At 43.1% G+C, this 19,802-nt stretch overlaps 2 protein-coding genes across 5 annotated transcripts in view; one reads left to right on the top strand and one right to left on the bottom strand.

Moving 5' to 3' along the window:
- The window catches only part of LOC130297721 (urotensin-2 receptor-like), a 645,128-nt gene that overhangs the window by 308,979 nt on the left and 316,347 nt on the right, over positions 1 to 19,802 (top strand). The gene's annotated exons all lie outside the window — the stretch shown is intronic.
- On the bottom strand, positions 8,452 to 13,580 carry LOC130297730 (ctenidin-3-like). Its single transcript, XM_056550528.1, has 4 exons — positions 13,496 to 13,580; positions 12,993 to 13,084; positions 11,821 to 11,927; positions 8,452 to 8,600 (listed from the first exon to the last, which is right to left on the bottom strand). Exons 1-3 carry the CDS (start codon positions 13,542 to 13,544, stop codon positions 11,838 to 11,840), a joined length of 231 nt encoding a protein of 76 aa, XP_056406503.1. The 5' UTR covers positions 13,545 to 13,580; the 3' UTR covers positions 8,452 to 8,600; positions 11,821 to 11,837.

Genomic DNA, 19,802 nt, shown 5'->3' with positions numbered 1-19,802 from the left:
TTTAATATGAAGACCCTTCAAATCCACTTCAAAACAGAACTGGGCCCTGAAAAAATCTGATTTTGAAAATGTTGTGGAAAATTGCTGCTGAACTTTGAAGCCCTCTGGTGTCTTCCAAAAGTAAAAACACGTCAACTTTATGATGCAACTATAAAGTAGACATATTGTATATGTGAATCAATATATAATTTATTTGGAATATTCATTTTCCTTACAAGCAGAGAGCTTCAAAGTAAAAAAAAAAAAAATGCAAAATTTTCAATTTTTTCATCAAATTTTGGAATTTTTCACCAAGAAAGGATGCAAGTATCGACAAAATTTTACCACTAATATAAAGTAGAATATGTCAAGAAAAAACAATCTCGAAATCAGAATGAAAGGTAAAAGCATTCCAGAGTTATTAATGTTTAAAGTGACAGTGGTCAGATGTGCAAAAAATGTTCTGGTTACAGTGAAAATTGGCTGGGTCCTTAAGGGGTTAAGATTTGGTGCCTTGTGTCCTTCATTCTCTCCTGACCATCTCCTGGCATCTGACCTCCTGCTCTCCATCCTTTTGTGAACCTTTCTGGTCGGTATTCTTCTTGTTCGGTGGCACATCTGGTGTAATCTTTAGGTCACATCCATGATTTTTGTCTCCTAAAGACCAGGGCCCACCAATGTACTTTTGACTGAATTTCTGTCATACTTTGAGATAGACATATAAAGGTATTCTGACATATACTGTAACATATTTACAAGGGTAATAGAAGAGAAATTATATGTGGATGTACTCAATCTGTGTGGAGGTCCGAGAACTTTCACCTGGTGGTATCCTCAACCCACCTTAAATATTTAGAAAAATAGAAAGTAGAGCAATGGCGAGGTTCTCAAGGACTGTGGGTTGGTTTATGTAGGTGAAATTAATCTATGTATAGTGTGTGAGAATTAGTACATAGGATTAAGACCTGAGAAGTGGTATAGATTTATATAGAAAAATAGTATTGGTGGAATAGAATGTTACACAGTATATACCAATTTGTATGTAGAGTGTGTGGTATAACTGTGGGATGTGGAGTGTAACTGTATCAGTAACTGAATCAGTTACATGTGAAATAGGTGATGTGTAGAATGTTTAACCTCTTCAGGACATAGGGCGTATGGATACGCCCTGCATTCCGAGTCCTTAACCTCTTCAGGACCCATGACGTATGCATACGTCATGTCTTTTCCTGGTCTCCACCGCTCACCTGGCGGAGATCGGAAGCGGATCCCTGCTGAAATCCTTCAGCAGGGATCCTGGGCAAATGCCGAGGGGGGCCATGTAGGCCCCCCATGTCGGCGATCGCCGCAAATCGCAAGGGAAATCGCCCTTGCGATCTGCGGCGATACCGGGCTGATCAGGTCTCTGGGACCCGACCGCCCGGTAATTTCGCATGATCCCGGCTGTCACAGACAGCCAGGACCATGCTGAAGACTAGGAGTGAGGTGGCAAGCCTGCCACCTCCTCCGATCCCCTGCGATTCTTCGGTTAGTTAACCGACCAATCGCAGGAGGGGGGGGCGGTTACGTCCTCCCGTCCTGCCCGGCCCCTTGAAGTCCGGAGAGGACGGGAGGAAGACCGGAGGATGCGGCGGGGGACGGGGGAGTGCTGGGGACCGGCCCCGGTACTTACCTTGTCCCTGAAGACCCGGATCCCAGCGAGGAAGATGGCGGCGGCGGCGACAGGTGAGTTGATCTTCAGCCGCGGTCGGGCCCTTTACAGCAATGCACGTTGCCGTAAAGCGACATGCATTGCTGTATTGGGACCCTATATACTACAACTCCCAGCATGCCCAGACAGCCCTTGGCATCTGGGCATGCTGGGAGTTGCAGTTTTGCAACATCTGGAGGTCCACAGTTTGGAGACCACTGTGCCCTTCCAGATGTTGCAAAACTACACATTCTCAGCATGCCCTTACTGTCCAGGCATGCTGGGAGTTGTAGTTCTGTAACATCTGGCCCTTCAGATGTTGCAGAACTACAACTCCCAGCATGCCTGGACAGTTTTGGCATACTGGGAGTTGTAGTTTTGCAACATCTGGAAGGGCACAGATTGGGAACCACTGTATTAGTGGTCTGCAAACTGTAGTCCTCCAGATGTTGCAAACTACAACTCCAAGCATGCTGGGAGTTGTAGTTCGGCAACATCTGGCTCTAAAGATGTTGCCAAACTACTACTCCCAGCATGCCTGAGAATGTTTGGGAGTTGTGGTTTTGCAACAACAGGAGGAACACTGGTTGGGAAACATTGTTTTTCCCAACCCGTGTGCCTCCAGCTGTTGCAAAACTATAACTACCAGCATGCACTGATAGACTGTGCATGCTGGGAGTTGTAGTTTTGCAACAGCTGGAGGTCCCCCCTTGTGAATGTACAGGGTACATTCACATGGGCAGGGGGCTTACAGTGAGTATCAGGCTGCAAGTTTGCAATGCAGCAAATTTTGCGCGGCAGCTCAAACTCGCAGTGGGAAAATCGCTGTAACCCCCCCTGCCCGTGTGACTGTACCCTAAAAACACTACACTACACTACCACAAAATAAAATAAAAAGTAAAAAACACTACATATACACATACCCCCACACAGCCCCCCTCCCCTCCCCAATAAAAATGAAAAACGTCTGGTACGCCACTGTTTCCAAAATGGAGCCTCCAGCTGTTGCAAAACAACAACTCCCAGTATTGCCGGACAGCCGTTGACTGTCCAAGCATGCTGGGAGTTTTGCAACAGCTGGAGGCACCCTGTTTGGGAATCACTGGCGTAGAATACCCCTATGTCCACCCCAATGCAAATCCCTAATTCAGGCCTCAAATGCACATGGCGCTCTCACTTCGGAGCCCTGTCGTATTTCAAGGCAACAGTTTAGGGCCACATATGGGGTATCGCCGTACTCGGGAGAAATTGCCTTACAAATTTTGGGGGGCTTTTTCTCCTTTCACCCCTTATGAAAAGGTGAAATTGGGGTCTACACCAGCATGTTAGTGTAAAAAAATAAATTTTTTACACTAACATGCTGGTGTTGCCCTATACTTTTCATTTTGACAAGAGGTAAAAGGGAAAAAAGCCCCCCAAAATTTGTAATGCAACTTCTCCCGACTACGGAGATACCCCATATGTGGGCACAAAGTGCTCTGGGGGCGCACAACAAGGCTCAGAAGGGAGAGTGCACCATGTACATTTGAGGTGATTTGCACAGGGGTGGCTGATTGTTACAGCGGTTCTGACAAACGCAAAAGAAAAAAAAAAAAAACCCACATGTGACCCCATTTCGGAAACTACACCCCTCACGGAATGTAATGAGGGGTGCAGTGAGTATTTACACCCCACTGGTAAAAAATTTGTACAGCCCACTGTACCAAAGATCTGACAGACACCAGTGGGGGGTAAATGCTCACTGTACCCCTTGTTACGTTCCTCAAGGGGTCTAGTTTCCAAAATAGTATGCCATGTGGGTATTTTTTGCTGTCCTGGCACCATAGGGGCTTCCTAAATGCGACAAGCCCCCCGAGCAAAATTTGCTCTCAAAAAGCCAAATATGACTCCTTCTCTTCTGAGCATTGTAGTTCGCCCGTAGTGCGCTTCAGGTCAACTTATGGGGTACCTCCATACTCGGAAGAGATGGGGTTACAAATTTTGGGGGGTATTTTCTGCTATTAACCCTTGCAAAAATGTGAAATTTGGGGGGGAAACACACATTTTAGTGAAATTTTTTTTTTTTTACGAATGCAAAAGTCGTGAAACCCCTGTGGGGTATTAAGGCTCACTTTATTCCTTGTTACGTTCCTCAAGGGGTCTAGTTTCCAAAATGGTATGCCATGTGGGTATTTTTTGCTGTCCTGGCACCATAGGGGCTTCCTAAATGCGACATGCCCCCGAGCAAAATTTGCTCTCAAAAAGCCAAATATGACTCCTTCTCTTCTGAGCATTGTAGTTCGCCCATAGTGCACTTCATGTCAACTTATGGGGTACCTCCATACTCGGAAGAGATGGGGTTACAAATTTTGGGGGCTATTTTCTGCTATTAACCCTTGCAAAAATGTGAAATTTGGGGGGAAACACACATTTTATAGAAATTTTTTTAATTTTTTTTTTACATATGCAAAAGTCGTGATACACCTGTGGGGTATTAAGGCTCACTTTATTCCTTGTTACGTTCCTCAAGGGGTCTAGTTTCCAAAATGGTATGCCATGTGTTTTTTTTTTTCCTGTTCTGGCACCATAGGGGCTTCCTAAATGCAACATGCCCCCCAAAAACCATTTCAGAAAAACGTACTCTCCAAAATCCCCTTGTCGCTCCTTCCATTCTGAGTCCTCTACTGCGCCTGCCGAACACTTTACATAGACATATGAGGTATGTGAGAGAAATTGGGCTACAAATACAAGTAAAAATTTTCTCCTTTTACCCCTTGTAAAAATTCAAAAATTGGGTCTACAAGAACATGCGAGTGTAAAAAATGAAGATTGTGAATTTTCTCCTTCACTTTGCTGCTATTCCTGTGAAACACCTAAAGGGTTAAAACACTTACTGAATGTCATTTTGAATACTTTGGGGGGTGCAGTTTTTATAATGGGGTCATTTGTGGAGTATTTCTAATATGAAGACCCTTCAAATCCACTTCAAACCTGAACTGGTCCCTGAAAAATGTCGAGTTTTAAAATTTTGTGAAAAATTGGAAAATTGCTGCTGAACTTTGAAGCCCTCTGGTGTCTTCCAAAAGTAAAAACTCGTCAATTTTATGATGCAAACATAAAGTAGACATATTGTATATGTGAACCAAAAAAATGTATTCGTAATATCCATTTTCCTTACAAGCAGAAAGCTTCTAAGTTAGAAAAAAGCAAAATTTTCAAATTTTTCATCAAATTTATGGATTTTTCACTAAGAAGGGATGCAAGTATCAACAAAAATTTTATCACTATGTTAAAGTAGAATATGTCACGAAAAAACAGTCTCGGAATCAGAATGATAACTAAAAGCATTCCAGAGTTATTAATGTTTAAAGTGACAGTGGTCAGATGTGCAAAAAACGCTCCGGTCCTTAAGGCCAAAATGAGCTTGGTCCTGAAGGGGTTAATGTAGCTGTGGGATATAGAATGTAACTGTATCAGTAGTTGTATCGGTTGAGTATACAATCAGTGGTGTGTGTAATGTGTAAAGTAAAATAGATAGGTGGAGGGGTTGTGTGTGGTAACAGTAATAGAGATAGTGTGAGGATGGTCAGGAGAGAATAGTATATGTAGATGTTTAGATAACAGTATAAGTGTCAGTGAGAATGTATCTAATGTCCTGAATGTTACTATGTTCTTGTCTGGTGAATAACTGGTAAATAATGTAGCTCATCTTCTATATACAGATACATTACTGAGCTACATTATTTACCAGTTTTTCACCAGATAAGAACATAGTAACATTCAGGACATTAGATACATTCTCACTGACACTTATACTGTTATCTAAACATCTACATATACTATTCTCTCCTGACCATCCTCACACTATCTCTATTACTGTTACCACACACAACCCCTCCACCTATCCATTTTACTTTACACATTACACACACCACTGATTGTATACTCAACCGATACAACTACTGATACAGTTACATTCCATATCCCACAGCTACATTAAACATTCTACACATCACCTGTTTCACATGTAACTGATTCAGTTACTGATACAGTTACACTCCACATCCCACAGTTATACCACACACTATACATACAAATTGGTATATACTGTGTAACATTCTATTCCACCAATACTATTTTTCTATATAAATCTATACCACTTCTCAGGTCTTAATCCTATGTACTAATTCTCACACACTATACATAGATTAATTTCACCTACATAAACCAACCCACAGTCCTTGAGAACCTCGCCATTTCTCTACTTTCTATTTTTCTAAATATTTACAAGGGTCCCTTCATATTGATAGACCAAACGCCATGTACTAGAAGTAACGTTCCATCCATTTCCGGAACATCTACTGTTTTTGTGTTCCTCACTAGTAGATTATATTCAGTCCATTAAAGTAAGTGATCCCATGCTGACTTTGCTTTTTTGGAAGACAATGTGACCTAAACAAGAATAATTCTGGTGTGTGTTTTTCCTATGTTATAGTGGCCACCATGAGGGAGAAATGATGTGATATTTTAATAATTTGGATTCTCAGAACGTGATGATACCAACATGTAACATACGGATTGTTCTGCTGATTCCTGTAGACTTATCCTTATATACTTGTCTTTTTATTCACTTTGTGCATTGGATGATGTTACTTGTATTATACCACATGGCCACTGAAGCAAGAACAATACTGATATTACTGCTCTACTACAGAATTTAGAAAAATTGGTGACCTCAGAGACTTTTTATTCAGCAAATCTGCAAAAAACTACTTTTAAAGGAACAGTGACCAAATACTCCTTTCTCTGCAGCAAAATATGTAAGACACCATGTTGTGCTAAAGTAATTGCATTGTACAGTGATCCCTCAACTTACAATGGCCTCACCATACAATAATTTCAACATACAATGGCCTTTACTGGACCATTGTAACTTGAAACCAGACTCAACATACAATGCTACGGACAGTCCAGACCTGTGAAATGTGTCATTGTCTGGTCTGGAAGAACGGCCAATCAGAATGGGCATTTTACTGGTAAAACACCTGTATTACTAAAGTGCGTGCCCTGACTGGCTGTCTGCTAGCGCCCCCTACAGTACAGGGTGGTACTACATTTCTGTACTCTTTACCTGTATTACTGAAGTGTATGCACTGACTGGTGTCTTGTAGCACTCCCTACAGTACAGGGTGGTACTACATGTTCTGTACTCTTTACCTGTATTACTGAAGTGTATGCACTGACTGGTGTCTTGTAGCGCCCCCTACAGTACAGGTGGTACTACATTTCTGTACTCTTTACCTGTATTACTGAAGTGTATGCACTGACTGGTGTCTTGTAGCACTCCCTACAGTACAGGGTGGTACTACATGTTCTGTACTACACTTTACCTGTGCCAGGGTTAGCTGCTCCTTTGTACCCAGGTGAGGGCGGCTCCATTACTTTTTTAGGACGTTGTGTACTGTACAAGACCTGAAGAAGCTCCTGTCGTCTACATAGACAGTGATTTACAGCTCCCAGCAGCTCTTTCTTACTTTTATAAGTACGCTCTTGCTTTATCTATATTTGTTTATTTATTTTTGTTTAATCCTCATTTTTTCCTATTTTTGGATGACATTTTTGTGGCTTCAGAACCAATAACCAGGTTTACATAGAGTTATGGTCTCAACATACAATGGTTTCAACATACAATGGTTGTCCTGGAACCAATTCATATTGTAATTTGAGAGACCACTGTATTGGATTTGCACAAGATATTTCAGTAAAGTGCTAAAAGGGTACTCCGGCGCAAAGCATCTTATCCCCTATCAAAAGGATAAGGGATAAGATTGCGGGGATCCCGCCGCTGGGGACCCAACCCCCCCCTCCCCCCCCCTCCCCCCGATCGCCAGCACAGCACCCTGGTCATCTGTGCACAGCCGCCACGCCTCCTCCATTCAGGTCTATGGGAAGAGGCCTGAGGGCTACATAATAGACATGAATGGAGGGGGCGTGATGTCACTAACATGGGAGCTCCATGCTCCCGTGTTCTGGACACCGCTGCTGCTGGCCCGGAGATCTCAGCGGGACCTCCACGATCTAACATCTTATTCCCTATCCTTTTGATAGGGGATAAGATTTTTTGCACCGGAGTACCCCTTTAAGGTTATTTCACAGACTCATACCACTTTGCACTATGGGGACAACTCAATTAATAAAGGACAGTTGCGCTAAAAAGGAATTTCAGGTTAGCTACACCATCCTGCCATGTGACTTAACGTGAAGAACTACTACTCCCAGCTGACCTGTATTAAAACTGCCCCTGCTCACTATATAGGTATGTGATTGTATTTTCTTGTTTACTCCTATGGCTTTCCTTGGACACTGGAAGGCACTACAGGCATCTGGTGGTGACTGGCATAGATATAAAGGAGGGGCATACTTACCAACAGTTACAGTGTTGTCTGGGCATCTCATTGAACCAGGCCATGAATGGGCCAGAGTCCATGTATCTCCACCCAGACTGGGTATTTTGTGGGTGTTCCTGGGAGGTCACAGGAAGGTGAAGGATAAAATGGTGGTAGCTGTAGTTGGGTTTCGGGATTAGAACAACATGGCTGCTTTCATTCAGAATAAGCACCACACCTGTCAATGGGATGTGTCTGGTATTGCAGTTTGGCTGAGCTGTACTACTACATATAACCTGTAAAGAGCTGTGGCGCTGTTTCTGGATAAAATAATCATCATCTTCTTATTCTGTACAACAACATGACCATTTGGGTCCCAGCTTTATACCAAGTGAACACAGGACACGATGTGCAGATCTTTTCTACTTTATTGATTATAAGACATAGAAGGAAGAGAAATCATAGAGAGAATATAAAGAATCATAAAAGGAGAGGAAACTAAATCATTAGGGGGGAAATTCATTGTGAGGACTTGGCCGGTCCTGGTCAGGAATCCATTGTGGAGCCTGGAAGACAAAAATCAGATTAGGAGCAGATTTTTCCTTATTTGTTATGAAGAATAATACATCTGTTTGGGATGGGGTCACCTTGTGAGTGTGATCAGTCCTAAGAAGCATTTACCCCTCTATACTAAACATTTCTGAATGACAATAATCTCATTGAAGTATTCTCTACCATGACTGTGAGGTCCCAGCTGTGAGGTCTATCAAAATAGAGACCAACACAAAAAGGTCAACACAATGGGCAAATCCCCAAACTTCTCAACTCTGCAAATAATACACATACACACACACACACACACTATATATATATATATATATATATATATATATATATATATATATATATATATATATGAATCTATCTATCAGATCGGTCATCAATTAGTTAAGTCTGGCCAACCTTGTTCTGCTTTCATTGCCCATTAAAAATGGACACAGTCCTAGGAGACCTCAGGCTGTCATCCTGGACTTAGCCAGGTAACAGGAATGAATTTGGTCAGACTGAACTAATCACCCGCTGATCTGTTAGATTCAGGTTCGGCAAAAGTTACTGTAGATTTGTTCACCTCTGATTGGGACCTTATTGTTTAAGTGGCTTTTCAATGTGCATTAATTCAGGTGAATGAGGCCAAACTGCAACACCAGACCCGGCCTACAGTCATATTTGGTGCTATTGAAGGACGGCAATAAACCATGTAATTACATTACAAAGGGTTCAAAGGAAGACAAATAACTCATCAGGATATTTTTGTGGGGGACGGGGAACCTCATCACAGATGTTAAACCAGTCAGGTTGTAACCCAGGACCCCAGTTCTGCTTGTTCCTATATTAAAGGTGCAAACTTCGCTCTGGGCTTTATGAACATACTGTACTCACCTCCCCGGGTCTCACACAACTTTCCCTCTTTTCTGATTCTACCAGGTTCTGTGCTGTCTTGTCCCCCATACCTACTCAGCCAATCAATCAAGTTGAATGCAGCGCCCCAATATTAGTGAAACAAACATTTGTTCACATCATGATGAAATGAAACCTTTTTCACAGTTTTTTTCACTAATATTGGAGTTCTGCATTCAACTAGATTTTTTGTATCCTACAGGGAATGTTTGTGGACCTTAACCCCTTAAGGATGCAAGGTTTTTCCGTTTTTGAATCTTCATTTTTTCCTCATCATCTTCTAAAAACCATAACACTTTCAATTTTGCACATAAATTCCATATTATGGCTTATTTTTTGCCCACCAATTCTACTTTGCAGTGACATTAGTCATTTTACCCAAAAATCCACAGCAAAATGAAAAAAAATTCATTGTGTGACAAAATTGAAGAAAAAATGTCATTATGTAACTTATGGGGGCTTCTGTTTCTACGCAGTGCATTTTTCGGTAAAAATAACACCTTATCATTATTCTGTAGGTCCATATGGTTAAAATGATACCCTACTTATATAGGTTGGATATTGTCGTACTTCGGAAAAAAAATCATAACTACATGCAGGAAAATGTATATGTTAAAAATTCTCATTTTCTAACCCCTATAACTTTTTTATTTTTCCGCGTACGGGCCAGTATGAGGGCTCATTTTTTGCGCTGTGTTCTGATGTTTTTATCAGTACCATTTTTGTATTGATTGGACTTTTTGATTGCTTTTTATTCATTTTTTCATGATAGAAAAGGTGACCAAAAATACATTATTTTGGACTTTGGAATTTTTTTTGAGTGTACGCCATTGACCGAGCAATATAATTAACGATATATTTTTATAGTTCAGACATTTCCGCACTCAGTGATACCACATATGTTTATTTTTATTTACACAGTTTTTTTTTTTATGGGAAAAGGGGGTGATTCAAACTTTTATTAGGGAAGGGGTTAAATGACCTTTGTTAACTTTATTTTCCCACTTTTTTTTGCAGTGTTATAGCTCCCATAGGGACCTATAACACTGCACACACTGATCTTCTATGCTGATCCCTGCAAAGCCATAGCTTTGCATGGATCAGTCAGATAGGGGCTCGATTGCTCAAGCCTGTAGCTCAGGCTTGCAGCAATCAATCGCCGATCGGACGCAGCGGAGACAGGTAAGGAGACCTCCGCTTGCATCCCAGCTGATCGGGACATCGCGATTTTATCGCGATGTCCTGATCAGCCCGACTGAGCTGCCAGGTAGCGTTTACTTTTGCTTTCAGATGCGGCGGTCAACTTTGATTGGCACGTCTGAAGGGTTAACAGCGCGCGGCACAACGATCGATGCTGCCCGCTGTTAGCCCAGGGTCCCGGCTATGATTAGCAGCTGGGACCGACCCGGAGTGATGCGTGGTCACGGCGTGACCCCGTTTTAAACACCGGGACCGGGCATAGGACGTACAGGTACGCCCTACGTCCTTAAGAGGTTAAAGGGGTGCTCCGGTGGAAAACATTTTATTTTTATTTTTAAATCAACTGGTGCCAGAAAGTTAAACAGATTTGTAAATGACTTCTATTAAAAAATCTTTACCCTTCCAGTACTTTTTAGCAGCTGTATGCTACAGAGAAAATTATTTTCTTTTTGAATTTTGTTTGTCTTGTCCGTCCACAGTGCTCTCTGCTGACACCTCTGTCCGTGTCAGGAACTGTCTAGAGCAGCATAGGTTTGCAATAGGAATTTTCTCCTACTCTAGACAGTTCCTGATACGGCCATCAGGTGTCAGCAGAGAGCACTGTGGACAAGACTAGAAATAAATTCAAAAAGTAAAGAATTTCCTCTGTAGCATACAGCTGCTAAAAAGTACTGGAAGGGTAAAGATTTTTTAATGGAAGTCATTTGCAAATCTGTTTAACTGTCTGGCACCAGTTGTTTTTTTAAAAAATGTACCTCCTTTAACCTTATGTTTTCTTGCACCTATTTGTTTTTGTCTCATTGGGGAAGCTCCACGTCTTAAAGAGTTCTACTGAATTTATCTTTTGTACTCAGCCAATCAGTGACTAAGGCGGGACACCACAATGGCTGCTGATTGGCTGAGCAGTCTGGTCCTGTGGGGACGGGACAGCAGAGAACCTGGAAGAATTGGAGACCAGAGGAAAACTGGGAACATTGATAGCTGCGGAGGAGTATAGCATAATTATTATTTATACAGCCCCCAGCCCAGGAGCAAATTCAGCTTTTGCCTGGACAACGTCTGTAATATTGAACTGTGATTTTTAAATATCACATTCTAATGTATAGCATATGAATATTCAGATTTTACCTGCACAGAGAGGAAGATCATACGATATTGCCAACTATATCGCCAACACCACCCAAAAGACCTCCATCGTTGCCAGAATCTACCTCTGGTACATGAACATCTCCACCCTGCATATATAGAAATAGGATATTAGATAACGTCACCATCACTTCTGTAACTTTTAGTTTAAAAACAAAAACAAAACATTTCCCCATAAAATAAAAAAATTAAAAATTCTATCCTGGAAAAACTGGATGACACCCAATGAAATGAACACTATTGGTTAGACCAGTGCTCCCAAACCAGGGTGCCTTCAGCTGTTGCTAAACTACAATTCCAGCCTTTGGCTGTCCGGACTTGCTGGGAGTTGTAGTTTTGCAACAGCTGGAGGCACCCTGGTTGGGAAGCACTGTGTTAGACACTGACTATATTCACCCAGGCCGGGGGTGGAATGGGATCTCCTCTCAGTCACTCGATAATGTGATAGCTGGTGGTGGCTGTGGTAACGCTGAGTTTCTCAGATGTAGCAGAGCTGAATATACTCTTAAATAGCCCCACACCTGTCTATGGGTTATAAATGGTATTGCAGGTCAGCTCAATTGAGGTGAATAGGATTAAGACCCAATACCGCACACAACTTGTAGACTGGGGTGGTGATCTGTGAAAGAAAGGATCTTTGCTTTTCTAATCACTGACAATCATTTAAAGGGGACTTGTTATCACTTTCATTCTACCTGCACCACAGTCCTTTGATTGGTCCCCAATGGCTTCCCCCCCCCCCCTCCCCCGCTGGCCTTGATTAATAGATCACTTCCAATACACAAACAGGATAAGATTGATCAATGAAGGCCAGCAGGGTGGAAAGAAGCTACTGGCGACCACCCAATGATTTTGGTTCAGGCAGCATGAAAGTGATGACAGGTTTATTTTAGGTCAAAGTCTATAACAAGGCTTCTCAACTACTTTGTGTCACTTCTCATACTGGAGTCTTACATGGCAGAGTGGACTCAGGGTCCAGGGTAAATGCCACCACTGCCCAACCTGACCCCCCCATCCCCATCCCCGTTTCCCCAAAGTACAAATTCTGCTCTGCTGCATCTAAGCTTTATCCAGGATATAAGACTTGTTTGCAAATTTTGAAGCACATGTTCCCCCTATGACAATATGGATATTTAGGATGGTGTTTTACTTACAACATTTCCAGCGGCTCCTCCATGGCCTCCTCCAGCGGCTCCTGTAAGGCCTCCAGCGGCTCCTCCAAGGCCTCCCTCAAACTGAGCAGCAACTGCAATTGAGCCATGATATAAAATGTATAATATTGTTACTACTATACTGATACAGATATTTATTTTATTTTATCAAGTTATATCTGTCTCTGGTAATGTTGAAAACTAATATGGCTTCTTCTCTGGAATCATCCAGATTCCCATAATCCCAAGACGTTAGAGATATATAACTGGATAACTGAGGTGAAATTGAGCCTGGGAAAACTGGGTGACCAATAATGTCAGTATCTGGTGGCCTAGGGCAGTAACGTTGATGTTCGTGTCCATGATAGTCTAGGGCAGTGGAGGATGTTTACATCAATCCAGATGATAAAATCTGCCTAAAGATCCAGATATATGGACATATAGCTAGTATGGTCTGGAGTCCAGGAAATCTGGGTGACAGATAAGATAATAATGTACACACTTACCATAGACGCTAGCGATGACAACAAGGAGGAGAATAGTGAAAGCCTTCATGGTGGAGATGACTGGATTTAAGCCTCTGTCTAAATAATCTCAACTCTACTGCACATACCCTGTACTGGGTGATGCCGCCCTATATATAGCTCAGGATACAGTATCAGGATACAGGGGAGGGAGGTGACTCTTCCATCGTTGTTTGGCACTTGGCAAAGATTAAAAGACTCCAAGATGATAAACAAGTGAAGCTCATGAAGTTTATTGCATTTTTATCAGATAATCTCAATCTCTTAGGACAATATTACCCATATGGTGTTTACTTTTCAGATGATCTTGAGTTTAATTCCCTCCACAGATTTTTGTCTATAATAATTCTATTGTTTACTGGTCTTAAACTGTAAAGGTAATTTCAGAACACTTCAGTTGTATCATAGAAACAGTGCTACATAAGTGCTGAGACCCCCTCACCCATCATTTAAAGTGGTTATCCAGGTAAAAACTTTTCCTTTCAGTACTTATGAGCTGCTGAAGTTGAGTTGTTCTTTTCTAAGTGCTCTCTGATGACACCTGTCTTGGAAACTGTCCAGAGTAGAAGCGAATCCCCATAGCAAACCTCTTCTACTCAGTGCAGTTGCCGTGACAAGCAGAGATGTCAGCAGAGAACACTGTTGCCAGACAGAAAAGAACAACTCAACTTCAGCAGCTGATAATAATTGGAAGGATTAAGATTTTTTAATAGAAGTAATTTACAAATCTGTTTAACTTTCTGGAGCCAATTGATATAAAAATAAAGTTTTTTTTTTCCTGGAATACCCCTTTCACCCCTTCAGGACACAGGGAGCACAGCTACTCCCTGATGTCCTGGTAGTTAAAGACACAGGGCCTACCCAGTGGCGTAGCTATATAGGTCGCCATTGCGACCGGGCCCCTTAGCACAGGGGCCCCCTGCCACTATACTATACTACGGCCGCAGGTCAGGCCCCCAGGTACAGCCCCAGGTCCCGGGCCTGAAGGGGAGGCTTGTCACTGCAGACGCTGCGGCAGTGACGCTGCCAGTACCAGGCCCGGTGCCAGCCTCAAACCCCCCGCCCCTCCCCCGCCGAGGTCCCGGGCCTGAAGGGGAGGCTTGTGGCAGCGGCGCTGCCAGTGTCAGGCCCGGCGAGGCACTAGCCTCAACCGTGTGCATATATGTGCTGCATGTATGGTGTATGTATGATGTGCATATATGTACTGCATGTATGGTGTATGTATGATGTGCATATATGTACTGTATGTATGGTGTATGTATGATGTGCATATATGTACTGTATGTATGGTGTATGTATGATGTGCATAAATGTACTGTATGTATGGTGTATGTATGATGTGCATATATGTACTGTATGTATGATGTGCATAAATGTACTGTATGTATGGTGTATGTATGATGTGCATATATGTACTGTATGTATGGTGTATGTTTGATGTGCATATATGTACTGTATGTATGGTGTATGTATGATGTGCATATATGTACTGTATGTATGGTGTATGTATGATGTGCATATATGTACTGTATGTATGGTGTGTGTATGATGTGCATATATGTACTGTATGTATGGTGTATGTATGATGTGCATATATGTACTGCATGTATGGTGTATGTATGATGTGTGTATGTACTGTATGTATGGTGTATGTATGATGAGTGTATGTATGATGTGTGTGTATGTACTGTATGTATGGTGTATGTATGTGTATGTACTGTATGTATGGTGTATGTATGATGTGCATATATGTACTGTATGTATGGTGTATGTATGATGTGCATATATGTACTGTATGTGTGGTGTATGTATGATGTGCATATATGTACTGTATGTATAATGTGCATATATGTACTGTATGTATGATGTATGTATGGAGGCGACGGGTGTGTGTATGGTGTGCTTATGTATGATGTGTGTGTATGTATGCATTATGCATGTGGGGGGAGGCGGCGTGTGTATGTACTGTATGTATGATGTATGAATGATGTGTGTGTATGAATGGTGTGTGTGTATGAATGATAGATGTGTGTAAGCAAGATGTATGTATGGAGATGTGTGAAAGGTACAAGGATGTATGTATGATGTGTGGAGATGTGTTATGCGGGGAGATCTCGAGGTGTATGCATGATATGTGTTTATGTGTGTGTATGATGTGCATGTATATGTATGTATTATGCATATGTGTGGGAGAGGGGGGGTGTAGGAGGCGCCGTGTTTGTATGATGTGTGTATGTTTCATAGATGTGTGTAAGCTAGATGTGTGCGTGTATGTGTGTGTATTTGTGATGTGTGTATGTATGATAGATGTGTGTAAACTAGATGTATGTATCTATGATGTGTGGATGTATGATGTATGTGAATGTATGATGGATGTGTGGATGATAGATGTATGTATGAATGATAGGTGTGTGTATGTATGATAGATGGGTGTATGCTGTGTATATGTATCATACATCTATCATACACGCAAATATCATAACCATACATCTACCATACATACACCAGTCTCATACAGATCTATCATACATAAATACATATATTGTTCATTAATGTGGGGTGACAGGAGGTGATTGGGTATGGGTCAGACTTTGGGGTCTGGAGAGTTTGGCAGGGGAGCCTAGAGCAGAATTCTGGGGTCTGGGGAGGGGGCAGAGGAGCCTGGAGAGGACTTAGTGGTCTAGGGAGGGGGGAAGAGGAGCATGTAGGAGGACTTATGGGTCTGGGAGGAAAGGGGGGTTGGAACAGAGGAGCCAGAAGGAGGACAGAGGGGTCTGGAGGAAGACAGGTGTGATTCAGCTAAACCGAGACAAAACAGTGTTTTACATTATTATTATTATAATGGAGGGATTATTATATTTGGAAGGTAGTGTGTGGCAGGGTTATATTCAGAGGGTACCGTGTATAGCATGGTTATTTTTGAGGGTTTATATTCAGGGGTACAGTGTGTGGAAGTATTATATTCAGGGGTACAGTGTGTGGCAGTATTACGTTCATGGGCACCGTGTGGCAGTATTATATTCAGAAAGTATGGTGTGTGGTAGTATTATATTCAGAGAGCACAGTGTGTGGCAATATTTTATTCAGGGGGAACAGGAGGTGTCAATTTTATATTCGGGGGGTACAGTGTGTGGCAGTATTATATTCAGAGGATACAGTGTGTGGCAGTATTATATTCAGGGGGTACAGTGTGAGGCAGTATTATATTCAGGGGGTACAGTAGGTGGCAGTATTATATTCAGGGGGTACAGTGTGTGGCAGTATTATATTCAGGGGGTACAGTAGTTGGCAGTATTATATTCATGGGGTACAGTGTGGCAGGATTATATTCAGGGGATGCAGTGTGTGGCAGTATTATATTCAGGGGGTGCAGTGTGAGGCAGTATTATATTCAGGGGGTACAGTAGGTGGCAGTATTATATTCAGGGGGTACAGTGTGTGGCAGTATTATATTCAGGGGGTGCAGTAGTTGGCAGTATTATATTCAGGGGGTACAGTGTGTGGCAGTATTATATTCAGGGGATACAGTAGTTGGCAGTATTATATTCATGGGGTACAGTGTGGCAGGATTATATTCAGGAGGAGATGCAGTGTGTGGCAGTATTATATTCAGGGGGTACAGTAGATGGCAGTATTATATTCAGGGGGTGCAGTAGTTGGCAGTATTATATTCAGGGGGTACAGTGTGTGGCAGTATTATATTCAGAGGGATACAGTAGTTGGCAGTATTATATTCATGGGGTACAGTGTGGCAGGATTATATTCAGGGGATGCAGTGTGTGGCAGTATTATATTCAGGGGGTACAGTAGATGGCAGTATTATATGCAGGAGTACAGTGGATGGTAGTTTTATATTCAAGGGATACAGTGTGTGGCAGTATTATATTCTGGGGTACAGTATTTAGCAGAATTATAATGATAATTGTCTTCATACAGAGGATGAGGATCTACTGACAAAGTGAGAACCTATGTTGTCTGGGCGTGAGACTCTGCAGAGAAGATGGAGCTGGAAGACGTCCTGACGTCTGGACCAGATGAAGAAGAAAAGAAAAGACAACAGAGAAGACGTCGCTCAGGTCTCTGATATCAATGTGTATTCTCCTGACTGTCCCATCAGCTGGAGTCACTTGTTAGTTCTGCAGTGATGATGGGTGATGCTGTACCCTAATCCGTGGCTCTCCATCTGTTGCAAAACTACAAATCCCATAATGCCTAGGCTCTCCAGATATGATGGGAGTTATAGCTTTATAACAGCCTGAGAGTAACTGGAACCAAGGTGATAGGCTGCTTGTTCTTAAATGCCTGGGCATCTGTTTTGTCTGTCCGGCCCTGCCTGTTAGTCACTTAATATTGTTGTGTATTCTCCTGACTGTGTCTCATCAGTGCTGTAGTCACTGATATCTTTGAGCGGCCGAGTTAGGGGTCGCCCGGGATTGGGGAAGCGGGTTGTCAGGTCATAGGGGGGCCCTGGGCAAATTTTTGCACCGGGGCCCTGTGGTTTCTAGCTACACCCCTGGCCCTACCTGTACGCCCGTGGGATTTTCGGTCCCTGGGCGCTGGGAAATCAGCACCCTGCAAATTGCAGATCGGCAATTTACAGCGATTCCGGGCTGATCAGGTCTGTGGTGAATCGATCGCCGGAAAATAGGGATGATCGGAGCTGTCAGAGACAGCTCCGACCATCCTGAAGGATAGGAGTGAGGGGGCAGGGGTGCCACTACCTCCAATCCCCTGACATTGGTCGGTTAGGACTTACCGACCATTGGCAGTTGGGGCCTGGGGGTTAAAGTTGAAATCCTGCTCTGCCCGCCCCTGGATGTCCAGGCAGAGCGGGGGGAAGATGGTAGCGGCGGGTGCCGGAGCACTTCAGGACGGCGAGGGACGGGCGATTGCGGCGGGATCGGCCACAGTAAGGAGGCAGCAGTGAAGATCAGTAGTAAGTGATCTTCACTGCTGCCTTCTATGAGTTGCCAAACTACAACTCCCAGCATGCCCAGACAGTCCAGGCATGCTGGGAGTTGTAGTTCTGTAACATCTGGCCCTTCAGATGTTGCAAAACTACAACTCCCAGCATGCCTGGACAGTCTGGGCATGCTTGGAGTTGAAGTTTTGCAACATCTGGAGGGCTACAGTTTTGACACAACTACACAGTGGTCTCCAAACTGTTCTCCTCCAGTTGTTGCATAACTACAACTCCCAACATGTCCTTCGGCTGTCTGGGCATGCTGGGAGTTGTAGTTTTGCAACAACTAGAGGCACATTGGTTGGGAAACACTGAGTTAAGTAATAAACTCTGTGTTTTGCAACCAGTGTTCCTCCAGCTGTTGCATAACCACAACCCCCACCATGCACATACAGCCAAAGGGCATGCTGGGAGTGTTAGTAATATGCCTCCAGCTGTTGCATAACTACAAGTCCCAGCATTCCCTTCTGCTGTCACTGCATGCTGAGAGTTGTAGTTTTTGCAACAGCTGAAGGCACACTGGTTGCGAAACACAGAGTTTGTTACCTAACTCAGTGTATCGCAACCAGTGTGCCTCCAGCTGTTGTAAAACTACAACTACCAGCATGCCCTTTGGCTGTCCGTGCATGCTTGGAGTTGTAGTTATGCAACAGCTGGAGGCACACTAGTTGCAAAACACTGAGTTAAGTTACAAACTCTCAGTGTTTTGCAACCAGGGTGCCTCCAGCTGTTGCATAACTACAACTCCAAGCATGCACGGACAGCCAAAGGGCCTGCTGGTGGTAGTTTTGCAACAGCGAGAGGTTTGCCTCCCCCACCTTCCCCATGTGAATGTACAGGCTACATTTACATGGGCTGGGGTTTACAGCAGGTTTGCAGTTTCTCGCTGTAAGTTTAAGATGCAGCAAATCTTCCGCTGCAGCTCAAATTCCCAGCGGGAAACTCGCCCGTGTAAATGTATCCTAAAAACACTACACTACACTATAACACAAAATAAAACGTAAAACACTACATATACATATACCCCTACACAGTTACACCACCCCCCCCCACCCCCAATAAAAAAAAAAATGACTTGTACGACACTGTTTCCAAAACGGAGCCTCCAGCTGTTGCAAAACAACTCCCAGTACTGCTGGACAGCCATTGACTGTCCAGGCATGCTGGGAGTTTTGCAACAGCTGGAGACACCCTGTTTGGGAAACACTGCCGAAGGGTAGTTTTGGTGTCAGAGGCAAGTGTAATTCTTGCATCCAGGTCCGTCCCTAGGCAAATCCCTTATTTGGGCCTCAAATGGCGCTCTCTCACTTGGGAGCCCTGTCGTAT

Source organism: Hyla sarda, chromosome 13, assembly GCF_029499605.1.
Source record: "Hyla sarda isolate aHylSar1 chromosome 13, aHylSar1.hap1, whole genome shotgun sequence".
Classification (NCBI taxonomy): domain Eukaryota; kingdom Metazoa; phylum Chordata; class Amphibia; order Anura; family Hylidae; genus Hyla; species Hyla sarda.
The sequence above is the reverse complement of the archived record's forward strand: the minus strand, read 5'-3'. Positions and strand labels throughout refer to the sequence as shown.